General features: G+C 44.5%; 2 protein-coding genes across 6 annotated transcripts; both read right to left on the bottom strand.

Moving 5' to 3' along the window:
* Positions 1–3,300: 3,300 nt before the first annotated feature.
* Positions 3,301–12,497, bottom strand: LOC114365315 (vegetative cell wall protein gp1-like). Its single transcript, XM_028321846.1, has 7 exons — positions 12,489–12,497; positions 12,304–12,418; positions 10,648–10,807; positions 10,438–10,494; positions 5,624–5,759; positions 4,875–5,051; positions 3,301–4,138 (listed from the first exon to the last, which is right to left on the bottom strand). Exons 1-7 carry the CDS (start codon positions 12,495–12,497, stop codon positions 3,656–3,658), a joined length of 1,137 nt encoding a protein of 378 aa, XP_028177647.1. The 3' UTR covers positions 3,301–3,655.
* Positions 12,334–23,996, bottom strand: LOC114365305 (lysine-rich arabinogalactan protein 19-like). 5 transcript variants are annotated; one of them, XM_028321830.1, is made up of 9 exons: positions 23,810–23,996; positions 19,888–19,962; positions 18,690–18,825; positions 17,301–17,377; positions 16,739–16,784; positions 15,720–15,848; positions 14,242–14,320; positions 13,214–13,569; positions 12,334–12,418 (listed from the first exon to the last, which is right to left on the bottom strand). In XM_028321830.1, the coding sequence occupies exons 1-8, from the start codon at positions 23,870–23,872 to the stop codon at positions 13,218–13,220; spliced, it is 957 nt and encodes a 318-aa protein (XP_028177631.1). In that variant the 5' UTR covers positions 23,873–23,996; the 3' UTR covers positions 12,334–12,418; positions 13,214–13,217. The 5 variants fall into 5 exon arrangements, with proteins under 5 accessions (XP_028177631.1, XP_028177633.1, XP_028177632.1 ...); XM_028321832.1 differs by lacking the exon at positions 23,810–23,996 and adding an exon at positions 23,581–23,762; XM_028321831.1 differs by lacking the exon at positions 23,810–23,996 and adding an exon at positions 23,385–23,566.
* Between the last annotated feature and the right edge of the window lie 263 nt (positions 23,997–24,259).

Genomic DNA, 24,259 nt, shown 5'->3' with positions numbered 1-24,259 from the left:
GAGAAATCAATTAAAACATTAAAAATAGGCAGCAATCGATCCATACAAGTCCTACTAATAGACGTTTCCTCAACATTGAATTCAACAACCATAGAACTCGCAATGCGCGTGCGCACCGCCTTTTGATTCCAAAAATAACGGGTTATTTCGAACTAAATATTATTATGAAGTATTATTAATTGCTGTATTACATAGATAAAGCACGAAATTGTATTATGTGCGAAACGTCTACTTTGGGACTCAGATTTGGAAAGATTGCTTGATAAAATTATCAAAAAAGATACCCGACTAGAGAAACTGTTTGACTGGGAATTCTGTTGCAAAAGTCATTAAGCTAAGGCTTGTAGCAACGCTCAAAAATCGCAAAGATTCTACGCTTACAATCTTGTCGAGTTAACTGCGCACCTGACGGTGTGACGTCATATCCACGCTCTGGTACGGACGGGGCAAACGCCGGAAGGTATGCGAGGGAGAGTCGCATTCTAGCGAGTTAGCTCGAACGGGTAGTAACTTTGAATCGAGATATTAATCGCATGATTACAGAATATGCCCCTCAATCAGGTTGTCAGCAACATCGAATTTGAGAGACTTGGTAATAAACGAAAATATCAAGTGATTTACTTTAGTGAGATTAATGAGCCGCACCGCACCGCCTACTAAATATCTCTGTTTTGCTCAAGGTCAGCTGGTAGAGAATGACGTATGGCATTAAGCTCGCCTTTTTGTACAGAACATTGTTGTGTGTGCAATAAAGTCTTTAAATAAATAAATAAATGAAAAAGAATATTTTCCAAAATTATGAACTAGCTAAATATTAACCAGTGATTGATACCCGGCTAATTTGAGTTTGACATACAGCGAAAGTATCCCTAGAATATGGCCCAGGGGGACTATTTTGAAACATTCACTTCCAAAACGCGTGCTATATCTCACAAATCTTTATACGATTAGTGCAATATCGTGCGCGATTCCGGTTTCGAATGCTCCACAAAGACCTCTTTTTAAAAGAGATGGAAATATTTTTTGTCGGGTACCGAATTTCTAAGATTCCTGTCTGGGTGTAGATTGTGCCTGTAGAGTCACAAGGACGTGTGTTGTCGGAATAAACTTATAAATGAATATATCACAACAGGGACAGTGAGGCGTCCCATGTGAGACCCATTTATAAATTGGTTACAGCTTTGCAAGACATTTATGTAATTGTAAAGATTTTGGATACTGGGGTCGTACAGTACATTCAGCGTCAAATAGTTCGTCACACCCAAAGTGGACAAAATGTTGACAACACAACCTTATTCCAATTGTAACAGAGATGTGTTGCGAAGTTTTTGGATACTTTTGGTGTCACCAAGTAGCTATTTGACTGTACATAAATAGTGGTAGATGATTGGAGAGATCTTAACCTATATTCGGTTAATATTTATAAGAGGCAAGTGAAATTTTAAATCCAGACTAGGTTGTAAAATGATGCAGAGAAACGAAAAACTTTCAAGCTAATGACCGTAGTGGATTGCCTGCTTTTTTAAGAGGGGTAGGTATTTTTATAATTACTGGCGCCAGACAAGATGGGGAGCGAAACTTTGTATCTGCCTACCTTGTCATCAAATAATGCCTGTTATTTTTCTTACAATTACACTCGCTTGCAAAGCCAGATTTCCCTACCTACGTCATTGGGCCCGCCACGTACAAAATTCGTACCCGCTTACAATAAATACATGACTAAGATCAGTCGACAGTTCGCCAGCACTGCTTATTCTATAAGGACACTTGGGCGCCGCAGCGCTTGGCACGAGGCATCCGGGACGCTTGGCAAAAGGCCTCTAAGCCACTTAGCAAAAGGCCTCAGGGCCAAATGGCACGAGAACCTCAGGCGCTTGGAATAAGGCCTCCTACCAGACCGCTTGGCAAGAGACCTCCTAGCTTCCGGGCAGCTTGGCAAGAAGCCTCCGGGCAGCTTGGCACGAAGTCCCCAAGCGCTTGGCAAGGGGCCTTCAGGCGCTTGACACGAGACCTCTAGGTCGCTTGGCAAGAGACCACGCCTCAGGGCAGCTTGGCAAGATGAAGAAGAAGCCCCCAGACCCTTGGTCAAGAGGCATCCATGCAGCTTGGCACGAGGCACTCAGGCGCTTGGATTGAGACCTCCAGAGGCTTCGCAAAAGGCCTCCGGGCCGCTTGGCAAGAGGCCTCCAGGAAGCTTGGTAGAAAACTCTAGGCTCTTGGCAAGAGGCCTCTATGTCGCTTGATAAGAGACCTTCAGGCCGTTTGGCACAAAACCTCACGCTCTTGGAACGAAACCTTCGGGCCGTTTGGCGAGAGGCCTCGATGTCGCTTGGCACGAAGCCTCCAGGCGTTTGGTATGAGGCTACCAGGCCGCTTGGCATAAGGCCTCACAAGGCGCTTGGTAAGAGACCTCCAGGCCGCTTGGCACGATACCTCCAGGCGCTTGGCAAAGGGCCTCTGGGCGTTTGGCACGAGGCCTCCAGGCCGCATGTGACTTGCTCTTACAAACGGTATACGACACATTGTTTAGTGAAGTGTGAATACCTCCTAATTGACATCAAGTAAGTTAAAGGAAATTGGTTCTTATTAATTTGTGTTAAAATTCAAGTTTGTTCAAACATAAACCTATTATCTGAAAGACCTAAATGTACGTGTATTTTTGTTAATAAATGGATTTGAATTTGAAATCATGTGCAAAAAGGAGGTATTGATACTTCACCGTTATGTTTTTTGCACTTGACGAAAATAATATCATAGCTAATAGTATTTATTTATTATGGATTCAATAGAAGGTAGTATCAAAACAAATAGTTATTTGGAGTAACTGACTTAGAGTATTGTATTACAAAATTGAATTAATGAAGTTTACTGCATTATTTTCGTCAAATACAGTTACGGAGACAAAATAATTAAAAACACTGACATTTCACACATGTTCGCATTGTTTATGGCAATCGGTCTCGCTCGCACATGTATTGCTTTCCTTTTCTACCCTTCGATATCAATAATTTCATTGTACGTCATCGATTTGTCTATGGATTTACGTGATAAGTTTGTATTTTTATGAACATTATGCATACTTTTGAGGCAATATGTTATAATAATGTGTATTATCTGTTTTAGAGTAAAAACAAAAAGATTTAAGGTGTAACATACACTTTTATTGTTTTAATCATTCTTCTTCATAGTTATTTATGGATTTGAAAAGTTCTCTCCCACCGAATATAAATTTCATTCTGAATCATTCAACTCAATCGGACTACAGATGAGAATATAATACTTTAACTCTTTACGCGTATATTCATACATTCTAACTATAACCTTGTATTTCAAGCTCATCGAATTCCGGTAACGTCACAAAACAAAAACCAAGAACTGCAAACGAACAATCACAATAATCACTTCGGGGCTTACGGCTAACTTAATCACATCACATTGAGCAAATCACATGGGCGGGGCGGGGCCGGCCTCAGTCGATGACGTAGGGCGGGGCCGGGTCGTCAGTCGATGACGTAGGGCGGGGCCGGGTCGTCAGTCGATGACGTAGGGCGGGGCCGGGCCGTCAGTCGATGACGTAGGGCGGGGCCGGGCCGTCAGTCGACGACGTAGGGCGGGGCCGGGCCGTCAGTCGATGACGTAGGGCGGGGCCGGGCCGTCAGTCGATGACGACATAAGGCAGCGCCACCAGGCCCCCCAGTCGAGCACACTCGTGCCACTCGGCGAAGCGTCGCGGGCGCACCGGCCTCCCCAATTCGTCCCTTTCATCCTCCCTCTCCGCTTCCAATTCATTATCCACCATCGCCTGGGCCTCCTCCTCATTGTCCACTCCTACAGGCAGCGTTATCTCCGGAGCTGTTCTTAACTGCGCGTAATCGTAGGGTATTGAATCGATCGCGCGGCGACACTGGTCGTACAACGCGCGACCGTCTAACTCGGGCTCTTCTTTCGTCTTCTCGACGGTTCTGTGTGCGGGGGGCTGGTTGGCTGGCGGGGGGCAGGCCGGGGGGTCGGGGGCCGCGGGGGCCTCGTCGGGGGCCAGCAGAGGGGCCTTCAGCCGCTCGCTCGGCTCTAAGGGCGGAGCGCCCACCGCTTCCGGCTCGATCTTGATCGACTCGTACTTTATTGGCGAGGTCTCCTCCTGTGAACAGAATGAAGGTTTAGGAGCGCGATACACTACAACAGGCAGTTGATGGGTATAATATGGTTTGCCTACCTGGCGAAAGTGACAATTGAAGGGGCTAACAAAATGAGTTATGAGTGTTTGAAAATGTTAATCTGCTCATACCACATTTGAATCCTGAAATGTATGAATGCTAGTCAGATAACACCTTTGTTAAGGTTTGACACGTAACAAAATTGCGTGTTTTGAGCTCATTAGTCGATTTTCTCATCACTTAAAACCTATGTTCATGCAAAAAAGTCGATTCTTCAGTTTTGTCAGATAACACCTTTGTCCACTCACCCCTTCAATTCATAAGCGCCAAATGAAATAAATAATTAAGCGCCAAATATTGGTCAAAATTTAGTAAATTCATTTTCATTGGTGTTCATGACAGTATCTTACTGGAAGTATGCCTCAACTGGTCACGTCTAGCGGTGTTTCAAATGAGTAAAACTATACAACACCTTATCAGGAATTTCAATGAAATTATTGCAAACAAGATGCGATCTCAGATATTATTTTTATACTGCTTAATGCACATAGGTTTCGCCAATGTTGAGTATTTAAAGAGACACGGTGAACAGTGGAAAAAAAATACAGGAGCAAACAAACAGTGTCACTTATAAGTGTCAATTTCTACAAAGTTATGACATAAAGCTAGCAATAGCAGCTAAAAATTTATCACCGAAAAAACATAACACTTTCAACTTACAAGAAGGCACTTCTCCGGACTGCGGTCGACGTCCATCTCCTCCCCCTCCCCTTTCCCCGGGGCATCGGGGTCGGGGTCGAGCGGGTAGGGCCGCGGCGGCGGCGGCGACGGCGGCGGCGGCGGCGACAGCGGCGGCGGCGCAAACGTACACATTGGTATGCTCTCGCAGATCGGCACCTGGTGATGTGATGTCGTCGATGTAGATGTTGTTATTGATAAGGTCGTAAGTCAAGGGAATATTAGTTTAAAAGGTATTTGAAGCTCTTGGCGCGTCTTGAGGTCCAAAAGGTAATGAAAAATGTTTACTTGCTATCACTGTTAAAAGGTTTAAGAGGAACATAGTCAATTTGTTACATGACACGTATAGGATAGTCACCCTACCCTATCGTATACTGTATCCAAAAAGGAGGTATTTTATTTTCGATAACATAACTGGTGGTTATACATATACCTACGTGGCACTGGACTAAATACTTACGTTTTCAAATGAAAAATGGGAATAGATTTATTAAGAAACGCTTCTGGCGCTTCTTTCCAATGGTACTTGCCATTTTTTGTTTCGAGACGCATGTAGGGTTTAAAAATGGAGTCTTTTCAGTCAATCATCATCGAGTCACCTTTGTTAAATTTTAATTTTTGATATTTTTAAGTTTCAAATCTTGGTCAACATTTCACTCCAGATCGGCTACGTTCTTTCACTTGAGCATACAACAAGTAGTACTTTAATAAAAGGTAAAAACTGTACCGACCTTGTACATGTTCTTAGCGCAGTAGTCGTCGGCGTAGTCGGAGTAGTTGTACAGCGGGACGACGGACGCGAACAGCGACGGGTCGTCCGCCCGCGCCGCCGCGCGCACCGCGAACTTGTGCGGGTACAGCGGAGCCCTGGAATACACAAAACAATAATTGTACACAGAAGACACAGTCATAGTTAAGATTAGGTGTAGTTCATTGTACTTTAGTTTAACTGGGCTTTTTTTGCACTGTGTGGGCCACTTTGCGTACTATTCCAACTAACGTTTTTTTTGTCGTCAGAAAAATACATTAATTTGTATACCCGGCAGCCGCGGAGGCAGCTAATGGGTTATGTTGGATTCTCCATGTCAAAATGGCAGGGGATACCCACTAAAAACCTTACGCTGTTCTCGGTGAGCTATATGAGTCGGAACTCGGGAACGCGGGACATCACTACACGCGTTTGCTTCAAGCATTTCTGCGTTCCCTGCTCGGCATTCGGCTCGTTTAGTGCGGAGCCCAAACCAGGGTAGGCGTCACACGCCTACAGCCTGAGAACGCTGACCTGTTGCCTGGGAAAGCGCGGCGACGGCTCCTCGTCGCACGTGCACTCGCTGTATACTCGCTTTTATAAGGCCCTACTCTACACCAAAAGGTCTAGCCAAGACTGCAGAACAGCCCCTCCCGCTCTCATCGACAGGAAGTCTACCTTTAGGCATATAAAACAAGAAAGTCGTAGCCAAAGAACACTTACAAGGCAGAGCATTTATCGTGCCGCGCAAGTTATGTATCGACGCCTCTTCATCGCAAATGTGTTCTCTCTCTCTCTAACAAAACCGAAGAGCGTAACAATGAAACTGACCTAGTGCCATTGACCCCAGGCAGGTAGGCGTGGTGTAGCGCCGTCACGTGGTGCGGCCTCACTCGCGAGGCGACGCCACCTCGCCGCACGTGCCGTCGCCATACTTGTACGGAAAGGGTACAAGTATGGCGGCACGTGCACTCGCTATACTTCTACCCTTTCCAGTTACACAAGAAGTATCCTCAAGAAGAACACTGACCTGGTGCCATTGACCCCAGGCAGGTAGGCGTGGTGTAGCGCCGTCACATGATGCGGCCTTACTCGCGCGCGACGCTTCTTCGCCGCACGTGCACTCGCTATACTTGTATCTTCTAGTAACACAAGAAGTACACTCAAGGTCGAAGAACACTGACCTGGTGCCGTTGACCCCAGGCAGGTAGGCGTGGTGTAGCGCCGTCACGTGGTGCGGCCTCACTCGCGCGGCGGCGGCGGCGGGACAGCGCGGCGACGGCTCCTCGCCGCACGTGCACTCGCTGTTTTCTCGCTCTTACTAGACCCACATTCTACCCAAGACTAAACAATAACCCCGCCTCTTATTGTTAAGGAGTCTACCCATAAACAAGAAAATCGCAGGACAAGAACACTAACCGAGCACTAAGGCATCATGCAGCGACGCCTCTTCACTGGTTCACTACTCTCGCTCCTTCTAGTATATAACTTAACTACCATACATCTATAAGAAGGTATAGTCTGGTCGCCGAGCACGTAGAATTTTGTCCAATGACCCCAAGCTACCCATCCTTATCGCTCGCGCGTAATTATATTGCTGTCGCGACTGTGCGACGGGCGCCCGCAGTGAGTGTGCGAGCGCAACAGCAACATAATTACACGCGAGCTATAAGGATGGGTAGCCTGGGGTCATTGGACAAAATTCTACGTGCTCAGAGACCGGGCTTTAGAAGAACACTGACCTGGTGCCATTGACCCCAGGCAGGTAGGCGTGGTGTAGCGCCGTCACGTGGTGCGGCCTCACTCGCGCGGCGACGCCTCTTTGCCGCACGTGCACTCGCTGTATTCTCGCTGTTACTACTCAAACTACCCTACGCTAGAACTGACCTGGTGCCATTGACCCCAGGCAGGTAGGCGTGGTGTAGCGCCGTCACGTGGTGCGGCCTCACTCGCGCGGCGACGCCTCTTTGCCGCACGTGCACTCGCTGTATTCTCGCTGTTACTACTCAAACTACCCTACGCTAGAACTGACCTGGTGCCATTGACCCCAGGCAGGTAGGCGTGGTGTAGCGCCGTCACGTGGTGCGGCCTCACTCGCGCGGCGGCGGCGGCGGGACAGCGCGGCGACGGCTCCTCGCCGCACGTGCACTCGCTGTTTTCTCGCTCTTACTAGACCCACATTCTACCCAAGACTAAACAATAACCCCGCCTCTTATTGTTAAGGAGTCTACCCATAAACAAGAAAATCGCAGGACAAGAACACTAACCGAGCACTAAGGCATCATGCAGCGACGCCTCTTCACTGGTTCACTACTCTCGCTCCTTCTAGTATATAACTTAACTACCATACATCTATAAGAAGGTATAGTCTGGTCGCCGAGCACGTAGAATTTTGTCCAATGACCCCAAGCTACCCATCCTTATCGCTCGCGCGTAATTATATTGCTGTCGCGACTGTGCGACGGGCGCCCGCAGTGAGTGTGCGAGCGCAACAGCAACATAATTACACGCGAGCTATAAGGATGGGTAGCCTGGGGTCATTGGACAAAATTCTACGTGCTCAGAGACCGGGCTTTAGAAGAAAACTGACCTGGTGCCATTGACCCCAGGCAGGTAGGCGTGGTGTAGCGCCGTCACGTGGTGCGGCCTCACTCGCGCGGCGACGCCTCTTTGCCGCACGTGCACTCGCTGTATTCTCGCTGTTACTACTCAAACTACCCTACGCTAGAACTGACCTGGTGCCATTGACCCCAGGCAGGTAGGCGTGGTGTAGCGCCGTCACGTGGTGCGGCCTCACTCGCGCGGCGACGCCTCTTTGCCGCACGTGCACTCGCTGTATTCTCGCTGTTACTACTCAAACTACCCTACGCTAGAACTGACCTGGTGCCATTGACCCCAGGCAGGTAGGCGTGGTGTAGCGCCGTCACGTGGTGCGGCCTCACTCGCGCGGCGGCGGCGGCGGGACAGCGCGGCGACGGCTCCTCGCCGCACGTGCACTCGCTGTATTCTCGCTGTTACTACTCAAACTACCCTACGCTAGAACTGACCTGGTGCCATTGACCCCAGGCAGGTAGGCGTGGTGTAGCGCCGTCACGTGGTGCGGCCTCACTCGCGCGGCGGCGGCGGTGGGACAGCACGGCGACGACTCCTCGCCGCACGTGCACTCGCTGTATTCTCGCTGTTACTACTCAAACTACCCAAGACTGAAGAACAGCCCTCCCCCCCTCTTATCGATAAGGAGTCTACCCACAAACAAGAAAATCGCAGGAAAAGAACACTAACCGAGCACTAAAGCATCATGCAGCGACACCTCTTCATTGGTTCAATACTGTCGCTCCTTCTAGTCTATAACTTAACTACCCTACATCCACAAGATGTGGCAAAGAAACTGACCTGGTGCCATTGACCCCAGGCAGGTAGGCGTGGTGTAGCGCCGTCACGTGGTGTGGCCTCACTCTCGCTATACTTGTACTCTTTCCAGTTACACAAGAAGTATACTGAAGGTATAGTCTGGTCGCCGAGCACGTAGAATTTTGTCCAATGACCCCAAGCTACCCATCCTTATCGCTCGCGCGTAATTATATTGCTGTCGCGACTGTGCGACGGGCGCCCGCAGTGAGTGTGCGAGCGCGATAGCAACATAATTACACGCGAACTATAAGGATGGGTAGCCTGGGGTCATTGGACGGGATTCTACGTGCTCACGGACCAGGCTTTAGAAGAACACTGACCTGGTGCCATTGACCCCAGGCAGGTAGGCGTGGTGTAGCGCCGTCACGTGGTGCGGCCTCACTCGCGCGGCGACGCCTCCTCGCCGCACGTGCACTCGCTATACTCTTGATCTTATTAGGCCCTAATCTACACCAAAAGACGGTCTAGCCAAGACTGAAGAACAGCACCTCCCGCTGCTCTTATCAACAGGAAGTCTACTCTCAGGCAAGAAAAACGCAAGAAAGTCGTAACAAAATAACACTTACAGGATAGGGCATTTATCGTGCCGCGCCAGATATGTATCGACGCCTCTTCATCGCAAATGTGTTATCTCTCGCTCTAACAAAACCGAAGAGCGTAACAAAGAAACTGACCTGGTGCCATTGACCCCAGGCAGGTAGGCGTGGTGTAGCGCCGTCACGTGGTGCGGCCTCACTCGCGCGGCGGCGGCGGTGGGACAGCACGGCGACGACTCCTCGCCGCACGTGCACTCGCTGTATTCTCGCTGTTACTACTCAAACTACCCAAGACTGAAGAACAGCCCTCCCCCCCTCTTATCGATAAGGAGTCTACCCACAAACAAGAATATCGCAGGACAAGAACACTAACCGAGCACTAAGGCATCATGCAGCGACGCCTCTTCACTGGTTCACTACTCTCGCTCCTTCTAGTATATAACTTAACTACCATACATCTATAAGAAGGTATAGTCTGGTCACCGAGCACGTAGAATTTTGTCCAATGACCCCAAGCTACCCATCCTTATCGCTCGCGCGTAATTATATTGCTGTCGCGACTGTGCGACGGGCGCCCGCAGTGAGTGTGCGAGCGCGACAGCGACATAATTACACGCGAGCTATAAGGATGGGTAGCCTGGGGTCATTGGACAAAATTCTACGTGCTCAGAGACCGGGCTTTAGAAGAACACTGACCTGGTGCCATTGACCCCAGGCAGGTAGGCGTGGTGTAGCGCCGTCACATGATGCGGCCTCACTCGCGCGGCGGCGGCGGCCTGAGTACTCACTATACTCGCACTCTTTCTAGTCTAACTACCCTACATCCACAAGGTGTGGTAAAGAAACTGACCTGGTGCCATTGACCCCAGGCAGGTAGGCGTGGTGTAGCGCCGTCACGTGGTGCGGCCTCACTCGCGCGCGACGCTTCTTCGCCGCACGTGCACTCGCTATACTTGTACCCTTTCTAGTGACACTAGAAGTACACTCAAGGTCGAACACTGACCTGGTGCCGTTGACCCCAGGCAGGTAGGCGTGGTGTAGCGCCGTCACGTGGTGCGGCCTCACTCGCGCGGCGGCGGCGGCGGGACAGCGCGGCGACGGCTCCTCGCCGCACGTGCACTCGCTGTATTCTCGCTCGTCTTCGAGCGGGACGAAGGGGGAGCCGGGCGGGGAGGGGGAGCCCCCGTTGCGGAGAGGGGAGTCCGCCTTGATGGGGCAGGCTGGAATAGAAAGTTGGGGTTTTGGTGGTGGTTTATAATGTTCAAAATGGTCAGATCATCATTATTAGGTTCTCTTTCATACACCACACAATAGTGAGTTTACTCTTTAAACTGCTGAAGAAGCCTCGTCCAAAATTCGTTAGGCTATTTGGAAAATAGTTAATAAATCCAAATCCTGGGTCATAGATCCAAAAACATATTTATTTTCTCCATAAATACAACATAAATGTTCAATCTTTAAGCTAAATTATGATGACATCACAATGAGACCACGTCTCAGCAAAGTTGGCTCCTTTGCTCAATATGATGAATACAAGAAAACAGTTGCCTGTGGAAAAGCCTTGAGATCTTGCTCAATGACATTCCTTTCTACATCCAACTGAGTGACATTATGTGGGCGAAGACTTACGTCCACCAGTGGATTGTTATTGGCTGTAATGATATGTAACTCCTTGGCTATGACTCTCAAGGGCCGAAATGATGTATAACTAACACCGTGGCTATGAATACAAGGTACAGTCAGCGTCAAATAGTTAGTGACACCCAAAGTAGTCAAAAAGTTCGCAACACGTCTTTGTTTCAATGAGGGCTATCGTTTTAGCGCTCACCAGTTGGCGCCACTGTAGAGTAAGGTCCTGTCACTTGCTAGTAGCGAAGACAGTGGCGCCAACTGGTGAGCGCTAAAGTGGTAGGAGGACTATCGCAATTGCACTCATCAAGATGGCGCCACTGTAGAGTAAGGTCCTGTCAATCGCCAGGGGTGCCAACTGTTAAGAATAAAAACGATAGCCCTCATTGGATTTGAATATTGTTACTTCCCAAAAATCTTTTACAAGACTAAGGTCAAGTTACGCCAGATCCAACCGTTACCGAATGTGTAACAAGGCTTGTTGAGATTGGATCTGCATTACTAATTTCATAGAAATCCAAAAAGTAGCTAGTCTGCATATCTGCCACGTCTTGAATACAACTACGTCTCGCCTTAAGTAGTATAGCAGCCAAAAGATACCTCACAGGTGCCCCTTTACTACCGACTACCGTTGGCTTAAATGACAAGTCATCATCATCATCATCATCATCATTTCAGCCATAGGACGTCCACTGCTGAACATAGGCCTTGTTGAGGCCAATTACTAAATTCTCAGTGCCGAAACTTCGCACAGAAAAAGGTACAACACTATTGTCTATGAACACACTTCAATTTACGAAACCTAACGTTCTTCTGTACAAATTTTTATCATCATCATGATTAGTACCATTAGTTTTCCGCAACATGGCGAGGGTTTTTATGTTCCTGGTCAGGCTATACAGATCCAATTAAATCCAATTAAATGGATTAAAATCAAGAAAGTTAGTTTCAATACTACATATTACACAAACAGGCCTCCCCCAATGATTTTCATGTTGCCCGGTTGGTCCAGCGTCCAGCGCCTTCCTGCTACCTTTATGATGTCGTCGGTCCACCTTGTGGCTATATTGACTGCGAGGGTACTCACGCGCCGGCTCCACGAGCATGACGTCGTTGTCAACGGACTCGGGCGGCGCGGCGGGCGCGGGCGCTGAGGCGCCGCGCGACTGGATCTCTTCTAACAACTCTTTAGTTGTTTTCACCTGCAAACATGTTTAAAATAACACTTCATACCACACATAACAATAAGATACATAAATAACACTATTGTACACCACACATAAAACGAAAAGAAACAAATACCTACATGAAAGAGACGCACAGTGTTTTAGAAACCCTCAAAATCGGACATGATTAAGTTAATGCCATGAGTCGATAGCGTCTTATGTTTCAATTACAAGAGTTCAACTCACGTGTGCTCATTTTACTTGGTTTATGAGAAAAAAATTGTGAAAGTTGGTCGTTTTTAAAATTCCTAAAAATGAAAAAAAAAAATTTTTTTATAATTAAGAGGGTTTGTAAACTTGTGATAAAGCTGATTCGATTGCTCATTAAAATACGCATGTATTGTACTTTATTTCATTTCTACAAGTCGTTCCAGAGATTTTAATTATTTTTCATTATTTAGACATTATTTTTTTCTTCCATCCTAAATGGAATCCGCAATTTTTTTTATTTTCGCCTAAACAATTTTTTATAGCAAATTTTTCATCGACGAATTTATTAAAATCAAAACTCACAAACCNTTGTCTCGCCTGTACCCGTTGCGATGGCGCTCGGAGGCCCCGTTACGCTCCAGTGGCCCCCGGGGTTTTATTAAAAAACACTCAATAAAACACTAACCTTCTTAGCCCCGGCCGGCGGCAGCTTGTTGACGAGCGCCGCGTACGGGTCGAGCTTGTCTCGTCTGTACCCGTTGCGGCGGCGCTCGGACGCCCCGTTGCGTCCCAGTGGCCCCCGGGGCTTTATTGAAATAAAAACTCAATTAAAACACTAACCTTCTTAGCCCCAGCCGGCGGCAGCTTGTTGACGAGCGCCGCGTACGGGTCCAGCTTGTCTCGTCTGTACCCGTTGCGGCGGCGCTCGGACGCCCCGTTGCCCCCCGGGGGCTTTATTGAAATAAAAACTCAATAAAATACTAACCTTCTTAGCCCCAGCCGGCGGAAGCTTGTTGACGAGCGCCGCGTACGGGTCGAGCTTGTCTCGTCTGTACCCGTTGCGACGACGCTCGGACGCCCCGTTGCGCGCGCCCCAGGGCCCCCCCGGGGCAGACGCAGCGGGGGCGGGGCTGGGCGGCGCGGGGGCAGGCGGGGCCCCCGGCGCTTCTGTGCCGGAGCCCGCTCGGCTGTGGCCCCTGCGGGTAGTTGGATATTGTGGTTATTAAAGTACCTTTATTTTGTGTTTCATAGAAAGTTTGTTGTTACATAATTTGTCAAAACTATTTAGCTGTAGCTGAAATTTTATCTAGACATAATAGCTTATTTATTATCCATTTAAAAAAAGTTTTAATAAACTAAAAGTGAAAATCTAAACTTGATGTGATAATAATATAAAAAAGTGTATAAATAAATATTGAACGGGTATTGATGAAGAAAATGCATTCCTATATTGTCTACAGATGATTTCACTTTTAAAGATATCGTAGACTTTTCGAAACGGGGCCCAAAGATATAATATTACCATAGTGCTTCAAGTCAAGTAAGTCATAGTGCTTTGATAGTCGACATTAATTTTATTATCAGACTTAGAAAAATAAAGAACGAAAGGTTCAAGTTCATTTCAAGAGTAAGAAGTTAAATGTTATAACTTTAAAAGTTGTACACAGAAGGAGTGTGGAATAGTTTAGCCAGGTTTACACATTTCTTAACAAATAAAGCCAGTAGAGGAGAAAATATAGACATGTTATTCGGTGACTTTACATTACGTATTTAATCACCTTTTTATACAAGCTGCTACTAATATATTTTTTAACTAAGTAGCTTTGTCCTATTTACTTCTGCTAGTGTAAACTTGGCTTGTAACATACCTTCTTCTCTTAGGTTTTTTGTCCCGTTTTGCTTTCTTCTCGTCGTGCAATCCCACGGGAGAAGTCGGCCTTTTTACAGCTAAAAAAGACAGTCACTGTTTAATGGAGATGGTGTTTTCTCTATTAAATTATCTTGATAACGTGCAGACTGTGATTATACCAAAACTAAACAAGCTACTAAGTAAGTTTTTTTCTATAATATTCTGGTCTGCGAGCATGTAGAATTTTGTCCAATGACCCCAAGCTACCCATCCTTATCGCTCGCGCGTAATTATATTGCTGTCTCAACTGTGTCCCGCAGTGAGTGTGCGAGCGCGACAGCAACATAATTACACGCGAGGATAAGGATGGGTAGCTTGGGGTCATTGGACAAAATTCTACATGCTCGCAGACCGGGCTTTAGTAAGAGCGATCTCATAAATTAGATTTGAATTTGTTTTGATTCATTCGTTCGTTTCAGTCAAATGACGTCCATTGCTGGACAAGGATTTCCTCAACGACCGGTCCTGCACTGGGGGCATCCAGGTTCTTCCAGCGACCTTCACCAGATCGTCGGTGCCTTTAGAATGTTATGTAAATCAGTCGAATCCAAATCCAATATACCAGACCGCTCTTAGGCAAAGTTGCACCATCTAACTCAACCATTACTGTAACGATAACCAATGTTCTTTCTATGGAGTTGGACAGTTGACGTTTGTTAAAGTACATAAGGCGGTGCAACACAACCTAAGGCTAGGTTGCAAGTCTGTCAAACTAAAAAAAAGACCGGTTATCATCATAGTTACGGTTAAAGTTAGATGCTGCAGCACAGCTTCAGAATACTCTGTACAGTGTCAATGTCGATGGGTGCCTGGAACAAAGCCGCAATAGCCATAGCAGCAGTTTTCCGATTAAGTGATTTTAGTAAACTGCGGGTCCCTATACACCTTTTGAATTTTTTTCAGAATTTTATCTTTGAAACTGCCTGATTTACCAAAAGCACTATGGATATTGAATCGTTATTCCCATTCACCATTTAAAATTTGTTGACCGGAATAATCGTGCCATATACAATGTTAAAACTTTCATTTAAATCTTCTACAAGCAAACGGCTATTACTGTATCCTTCAGATCAGCGCCCGAGGCTGCAATACACTATTGCTGTTTGATTAATTGCACACTTTTTACCGGAATAAAACCACAATGGACTCTTACGGAACCGACTTTCAATGTATGAAGCGGCAATATGTATTTCTACCTTTTTTAAAGTATATTCTAAGCACTATAACCTTATGCACATTCAATGTTACTCCAGAAAAAATAATGCATCGTTTGATATACAAACCGTTTTGATACGCCTCGTAGTTTAGAATTATTCAAAATTGACACTAAATCTCTTCTCCTGTAAAATTGTGTTTTGTCGATTGCGGCTTTGTTCCAGGCACCCATCGATGTGTAAGTTATAATATAAAAATATCTACTTAGTAAGTAGTACTTACGTGGCGTTAACGGCTTGTGCGGCGTAGTGGGCGGGGCGAGTGAAGTGGGCGGGGCCAGAAGAGGCGCGGGCGGCGGGTCGTCGTCCACCAGGATGACGTCCTGCGAGTCCGACTCGTAGCCGCCCCATGCTGCACAGAAATATGGTGTGAAATTGCGCCGTCTTACTTTTTTTTCCATCCACAACGAGGACGGATTAGCAAGCTGAAGTGGCAATGGGCAGGGCACATAGTACGCAGAACTGACGGCCGATGGGGCAGGTTCTGGAATGGAGGCCGCGTACCGGAAAAGGCAGCGTGGGACGTCCACCTACAAGGTGGACCGACGACATCGTAAAGGCAGCAGGGAAGCGCTGGACGCAGGCCGCTACCAATCGATCAACATGGAAAGCATTAGGGGAGGCCTATGTTCAGCAGTGGGACTTCCACTGCTGAACATAGGCCTCTATGGCTGAAATGATGAACGAGGAAGCTCTTGGCCTGTATCTCACCTGATGGTAAGTGACGATTAGGCCGAAGGTGGAAGCGAGCTTCACCCGGAATCCTCAACCACGGAGGAACTGGCTATCTTACCTCTAACTGCCGGAATACAACAATGCTGTTAACATTGTTGTTATGGCGACAGACTTAGGTAAGATGGTGGTAGCCAGGCGGACTTAGAACAAGCCCCACCACCAATCAAACCGAACAGAAAAATCTGCCCCCACTGGGAATCGAACCCGGGACCTCTGCGTCTGAAGCAGGTGGTCATACCACTAGACCACAGAGGCGGTAGATAGATAATAATATGGTGTAAATTACGCCATCTTTTAAACCTTTGTAGGGATTTGACACAGACCGATCCATTCGTAAAATGGTCACACTTATTCAAACTAAAAATTGAATTATTTTTTCAAAAATGGTTTATCTGAATGTGACCATTTTGCGAATGGGACCGTTTTTTAATTCGTGACGAAATGCGAATGGGACGGTCTGCGTCAAACCCCTTCATAGGGCTCCCAGGCGATAGAAGATTGACTTACCCGGACGCGACGGCGGTCGGGGACTATTGACTGCCGGGCTCACCACCTGTGGGCCAAAACAATACATGTCAATGTATACGTTGAAAGTTATTTACTCACGACCTTCTACTTAAAAATTGATAAAATTTAAGAAAGTAGAACTAAGAAGTTGAGGCAGTTTATTTAAATGTTTTAAACTAGGATGAAAATGAAACAAGTTTATAGAGGCAGATAAATAGAGAAATATTTTATAGAATGTGTAGATATTGTCATGTAGGATGCTTTAGCACCCATATTTTCATGAGCGAAATGTGGAAAAAAATATCTCTTTATTTGTTTCAAGGTAGAAGTTCTTTTTCTTAATAAACAGACCCGTACCACGAGCCCTACGAATTAAGTCGTCACTTAATGTTGCAATGCCTTGCATTTATTTATTGCCCTAATTATTTATTTCTAAAAAGTAATTAGTCAAATCAAAGCCAACGACTTTATGACGGTAATACAATTTCGCCACCAGTCGTTAGTCGCAAGCGCCATCTTAGCCAATTATTATAATAATGATGATGATGATGACGTCACTCACCCTGGACAGCGCGGGCGAGGTGAGCGGTGTGCCCCCAAGGCGGCGCATCTGTCGCTCCGCCGACGACCGGTTCGAACCTGAAGGGAGTGACGTAAGTTGAATTAAAGTACGCATAACTATGGTAGAAGGTGCTACTAAAGCCTGGTCCATGAGCACGTAGAATCCCGTCCAATGACCCTAGCTACCCATCCCTATCGCACGCGCGTAACAACATAATTACGGGGTCATTGGACGGGATTCTACGTGCTCATTGACCAGGCTTTAGTACAATAAAATTAGGCCGCAAAAAGTCTACGCAATGGATGTTTTTTCTATTTTAAATTAAATTATTTTGTGATTTTAATCATACTTTGAGCGACTTGCAACATTGATGACCCTTGAAGGTTTGCATTTTTGGGCACTAGATGGAGCAGTGTTAATATTGCCTCTAATTTGAGGGCACCTTTAACATTTTTATAAGTTTTGTCATTTTTCTTGCACGGTGGTGCAAGAGGGCAGACCTCTTTTCGTAATGTTTAGGAGGCGTTTAACTCTCTTCATACTTTTTTTATGGATAACAAGGCAGTTATTTGACCACAATCGCACCTGATGTTAAGTGGGATGTAGTCTAGGATGGTACATATCTGCCCTATAAGAGCCTATTCACTCTCGCCTTGAAAAGGCCCGAATTATAGTCTTCGGGAAAGATAGACGTCTGGCCAGCTTGGCGAGTGTATGCCAAATCCTTCATTTGCTTCTAGTAGTCTTGACTTGTAGCTACAGTGAAGACAACAAATGTAAGCTTACCACGGGACTATTCCCACCTCTCGTTCCCACCGCTGCAACTCTTGTGTATCCAGAATCTACAGCTTGACCGCCATAAAAACCCAACCAATGAAGATCAAGTTTGTCCCGGGGGAAAGTTAAATTGTCATAGGAGGTCGCTTACCAGTGTGTCCCGGCGAAGCGACGGTCATAGGAGGTCTCTTACCAGTGTGTCCCGGCGAAGCGACGGTCATAGGGGGTTGCTTACCAGTGTGTCCCGGCGAAGCGACGGTCATAGGAGGTCGCTTACCAGGTGTTCCGGCGAAGCGACGGTCATAGGAGGTCGCTTACCAGTGTGTCCCGGCGAAACGACGGTCATAGGAGGTCACTTACCAGTGTGTCCCGGCGAAGCGACGGTCATAGGGGGTTTCTTACCAGTGTGTCCCGGCGAAGCGACGGTCATAGGGGGTTTCTTACCAGTGTGTCCCGGCTCAGCGACGGTCATAGAGGGTTTCTTACCAGTGTGTCCCGGCTCAGCGACGGTCATAGGGGGTTTCTTACCAGTGTGTCCCGGCTCAGCGACGGTCATAGGAGGTAGCTTACCAGTGTGTCCCGGCTCAGCGACGGTCATAGGGGCTTTCTTACCAGTGTGTCCCGGCGAAGCAACGGTTGGGATGACAAGGTCTCGCCAGCGCTTCACCAACACCTTGGCGCGGCGCGCGAGCGTCGGGTCTGTGGTCTTCCGTCTTAACTCGTTCACATGCTTGCCGAGTCTGGTGGTCTGGAAGAATTTGGGAAAACAATACAGGAGCTGAAGAAATATGGGCTTTATGACGAGGCTTTGAGGGTTTATTTTGCTAGGAGTAATAAAAAAAATCGTATCCAAATCACTTCACTATAAACTAGCCTCTCTTTATTGCAAAAGGCTGATAAGTTACGAGTCACAAGAGCAAAAGGCAGGCATGTAGAAAATGAATCATATTATTACTAGTAAAATAATATTATCGGAAACCAAACCTAATATGTTTGGCAAATATTTGTTAAGAAGAAGTGAACTAGAAAGTTATCTTTAATTTTTGCTTTTGTCCACTAGTGTGTGTGACTAGCATTGAACCCAAAGACAAATTGAGTAATTTTAAGTTATTAAATAATTCTCATGTCATGTCTTTTACTGGAATCTTAAATCTCAAAAAAATCAAGTCAGTTTAGCATGACAGTAAAAACATTATCTAAATTCGTTTCTCCATGATTGAGTACTCAACATTCAAACTTTCACATTTACAATATAAAAAATAAAAATGTTTTATTAACCACTTAAACTATAAGTAGCCAAATAATATCTGTTCAATAATGTAAATTGGGATACTAACAAAATAATAAAACTGTTTAACATCGTAACGGAAGCGCTTGTTATTATTTATTTACTAGCTTTTGCCCGCGACTTCACCCCATGTGAAATTTAGTTTGTCACAGATCGTCATAAATTATAGCCTTATGTTATTCTGGGTGATAAACAATAATACTGTAAAGTTTCATCAAAATCTGTTCAGTAGTTTTTGCGTGAAAGAGTAAGACCCATAACAGACGGTGAAACGCAACTGCAACGAAACTGCAACTTTGTGATGATTCTGATGAATGAAACTGAAACTGATAGTTTCAAACTGGTCGTGTCTTGTGTGGTCTCTTAACGGACACTATGGCAGAAACTTAGATGCAACTCAAAAGTAACTAGCAGTTACAGTTTCGTTGCAGTTGCGGTTCACCGTCTGTTCTGGGCCTAACCAACATCTAGACATTAATACAAACTTTCGCCTTTATAATATTAGTAGGATATTTAACTCACCTCCAGCAACTCTTTTGTGATATTGAATTTCTCCAAAATGGAAATGATTTCATTGACGGCCTGCATGTCGACAACCTGAAATTAATTAATCCAAAATTAGTTCGGTAAAATTAAATTAATTAAAGACAAAATATGCCCTATAAAAGGAGTACCAAATAAGGGAATTAGTAACATTATAACACTTAAATATGCACCTATTTACTCGATGAGGCTAAGTGCCACTTGTATGCCCTGCAAAAACAACTAAGCACCTATTTACTATAGGTGTTATAGACAGCTCACAATACAGAGGATGCATGGTAGCAGAAGAATCGTCACAGCACATGCTCATATAATGCAAGAGTAAGACAGAGCAATGTGCTCAAATCAATAAAATATTATCATAATCTGTATTACACAGACACACATAATATGTTTGTATTACAAACTAGCTGACCCGGCGAACTCTGTTCCGCCTTAAAGGCAATAAATAAGCCATCACAATTTTTCCTTATTTGCTCACCGTTTAGACCTACCCTGGACTACGACAAACATTTAAAACCAAAATCAGCTAAATCGGCCCAGCCGTTCTCGAGTTTTAATCAGACTAATGAACATCAATTCATTTTTATTTATATAGAAGAAGATAGAAGATAATATCACAATTACTAAAAAAATACATAGTTTATTTGCTAATATACCACCTCTATTAATTTAAGAACTTGTAACTTGCAAAGAGATACCTAATAAATAAATACTAGATAGTAAAGAAAAACAGAAAAAGAACTAGCGCCTAAAATCGCAATAGTTAACTTAAAATAACACCAAGTAGCTAATTATGTTGTTAATCTAGCTCCGTGCTGTAGAAATGTAATATTACAATACCAAACATCAACAAAAAACAATTTCCAACAAAATTCTACTTGCATTTTTCATTCATTTTATGGTTGCAACACTTTTACGATCACAATCAATTCAGTGAAGTGAAATCATTGTAAGAGTAAAAATAATATAAGAGTACACTTCCTACTATTGTGATTCACTTTCAGGTGGGCATTTTAAGGGTCAATGTTACCAAATGGAGTAGGGACAATTTAGGGTTAAATAACGACTATTAAATTACTCTAAAAGGGAAGGCACAGGAGTAGCCAAAATGATTTAAGATAAAGGCAATAATCCGTTATAAAAAATTGGTCAATGACCCAGCAGTTTAAACGCTTGAACATGCATTCATAGCTATAAATAGAATGAGAATATTCTAGAGAAAATATCAAATATCTATACATAATAAATCTGTAGAGAGGTCAATTCTGTACATGAAATATATTTTCAAAATAACTATCAGGGGGTGATTAGTGATCGATACTGATGCCAAAAATGCAATCAGAAAAAATTTTGTCTGTTTGTCTGTCTGTCCGTCTGTATGTTCCTTATAGAAACAAAAACTACTTGACGGATTTTAACGAAACTTTGTACAATTACTCTTCATACTCCTGGGCAGGTTATAGTATACTTAGGAATTCCCACGGGAACAGGAATAAGCGGGAAAATCCTTATGTATGAAAAATCTAAACCGCTTAAGTTAGACGCTTGAAATTTGCTATGTAGGTACCTTAATAAACTTAAAGCTTAGTTACAACAAGGAATTCCCGAAATTCCCACGGGGACGGGAATTAGCGGGAAAATCCTTTTTATGAGAAATCTAAACCGCTTAAGTTAGACGCTTGAAATTTGGCATGCAGGTACCTTAGTAAAATTAAAGCTTAGTTACATAAGGATATTGCAAAATTCCCACGGGAACGGGAGTTAGTGGGAAAAAACATTTGTACGAAAAAATCTAAACCGCGTAAGATAAATGAAGGGGTTAAAACGGGATCCACGCGTACGAAGTCGCGGGCGGCCGCTAGTTGGAAATAAATGCAAGACAGTAATTCATCACACAAATTGGTTACTACTTCTCTGTTCATAATGTGTATTATTTTGCACTACAAAATATAGGGTGTAAGAACAGGAGCAGTAATCATGCTAGATAACACCTTACACAAGAATTCATTTAAATAATATTTCTAATAATGGATTGTAATGTCCAATGTAGTATTTATAACCATTTTCTTGCAAAACTATCTTTTAGTGTGTGTCCTAATTAAGTTTAAACCACTAAAAAACCTTCTTGAAGACCAGGGCCGGACTGTGAGTTTAAGGGCCCACCTACTATACTCTTTCGCATTATCATCTATTTTTGGCTTTGACTTGACTTAGCTGGGGGGCCCTTGATCCCACGGGGCCATATGGCATTGTTGTCTTCAGCCCAGGGCTGAAGACAACAATGCCATATGGCAGATCCGGCCCTGTTGAAGACATACTGTAAGAGAACCACACAAACTAACTTGCAGGGAACCTAATTGAAGGTAGTAGGACGGACAGATGACGGCATAATATCCCTTTCTTTTGAACGTAAATAAATCCAATATAGTTAAGTTCAATGGGCTTATAACTCAATTTAATTTAACTATTCATAAAAGCAACAAGTTCTAAAAAGGCTAACGCATAGACTATCCCTAACAGGCCTAACATCAACCTCTTGCATTAAAATCTTTTTTAGTTTCCATATAATTTTTCTATCTATTATAATCTCTAACTCCGATAACATGAAAATGCAGCTGTAATTTGTGATATTTTTCTATAACACCTGAGTCAACTTATATTTGGTAATTTGTAACCATAAAGCTGTGAATGGTGGTGATAAAAATTATACTATTCCGTTCAAGTTCAATGCCCTTTAAAATAAGACAAGTAGACAAATAAAACTTAGGTTAAAACCTGTATCGAACTAGCTACATTGTAGCCAATGAGGTATTTTGCCAGCAGGTTATTCTATGTGAGCCTATAAAACTTAATTCCCATAAGACAACCATAGTTTACATATCTTAGAGTGCTAGGATAATGAAATAGTCTAAAACTTTAAAAAAAATTGTAAGAACAGATGGCTAAAACTACAGCAATTTTTATCTACTTTGCATAATACTGTAGCAAGTTCACATTGACCATGTGGTCTTTTTCAATACATCCCAAATGACCATACAATTCTGAAGGAATAAGAACATACTCCAATTCAAGTCCTAACCTCTTTGAAAAGGAATTCCAAATATTCTAATAGATGTTGTAATCTTAATTTTAAGAAAAATAACAGCAAATACAATAGAATAGTTTAGATTGTACTATTCTGTTGTAGTAATAGTACCCAAGTTATCTAGTTAAGCTTTGCAAATAGATGAAGTATCAATATCAGGAATGGAAAAGTAGGGCTCAAAAAAAGTACCATAGCAACATACCAATGCCTTCAAAAATAGCACGAACTCGCTAACTGTTGCGAAAACTGAATTGGCCTGAGGTTGCACAACCAAAAACGGTTTTAGTGCCACTGAAATATCACCAATCTGGAACCGTCAGATCCCATACAAGCTCGATCTGCCCGCACGAGGTCTCCTCTGCGGCTAACAGCTAATATAAGTACTCACGTAAGGTCAAAAGGTACAAAAAACGCATTTTCGTTGGATCCCCGACGCCGTCTCATATCACCGAGAAAATCTACGGGAAAGGTCACGCGTGGCACAATTCCATACTTTCACATTGCAAAACATTTGGCACTAAGGACGGAGGGACGACGGGCGGCTGGCGACGTCAGTGGCCCCACAGCCCGCACAGCTCACGTACCCACCACGACACCACATTTCCACGCGTATCTTCGCACTAAACCAGAAACTTTTACTTGCACGGGCACCGACTTGCCCAATTAGAGGCACATGACACCAGGAAACTGAAGAGCCAACCTCCCAAGTGGCCAAATCGCAACATCGAATCGGGTGTCACAGGCTCGTGGGGACCGTTTTCATATCTCAGCTTCGCTTATCAGCTTTATGATCTTTAAAACTCGCAAACTTACATTGTAATTGTTATCCAACGCATTCAGAAGTCGATTACTTAGATCATGAGCGTTATTACTCATTTATAAACCAAAATATTTAACTAAATACGACGAACGTGTCTCGGCTGCGTCGTAATGGCGGACCGACGACTACGTATGCCCGTGCCAGGGCATTTTAGCCGAATAATTCAGCTGATAACTACTGAGGCGACGCACACTCGTGTTTTTCCGTTTCTTTTGACGGAACAACTTTATTTTGGCATCAGTATGCACTAGATGGCGCTATAATCTTTATGTATAAAATATGTTTTCGTGGTTAAATTTACGTAAATGTGATTGTATTCTTTATAAATAATAACTTAATGAACATTACAATGCAAACAAATTCAAATTTCTTTCAATTTGAAGAAAAAAATCTATTTACAATATTTCTGTTCCTGGCAACATATTCATCATTAAACTTTCGAA

The sequence above is a fragment of the Ostrinia furnacalis genome, unplaced genomic scaffold (assembly GCF_004193835.3).
Source record: "Ostrinia furnacalis isolate ACB-3 unplaced genomic scaffold, ASM419383v2 OfSCF7582, whole genome shotgun sequence".
Classification (NCBI taxonomy): Eukaryota; Metazoa; Arthropoda; class Insecta; order Lepidoptera; family Crambidae; genus Ostrinia; species Ostrinia furnacalis.
Note: the sequence above shows the minus strand (reverse complement) of the source record. Positions and strands in the feature narration are given on the sequence as shown.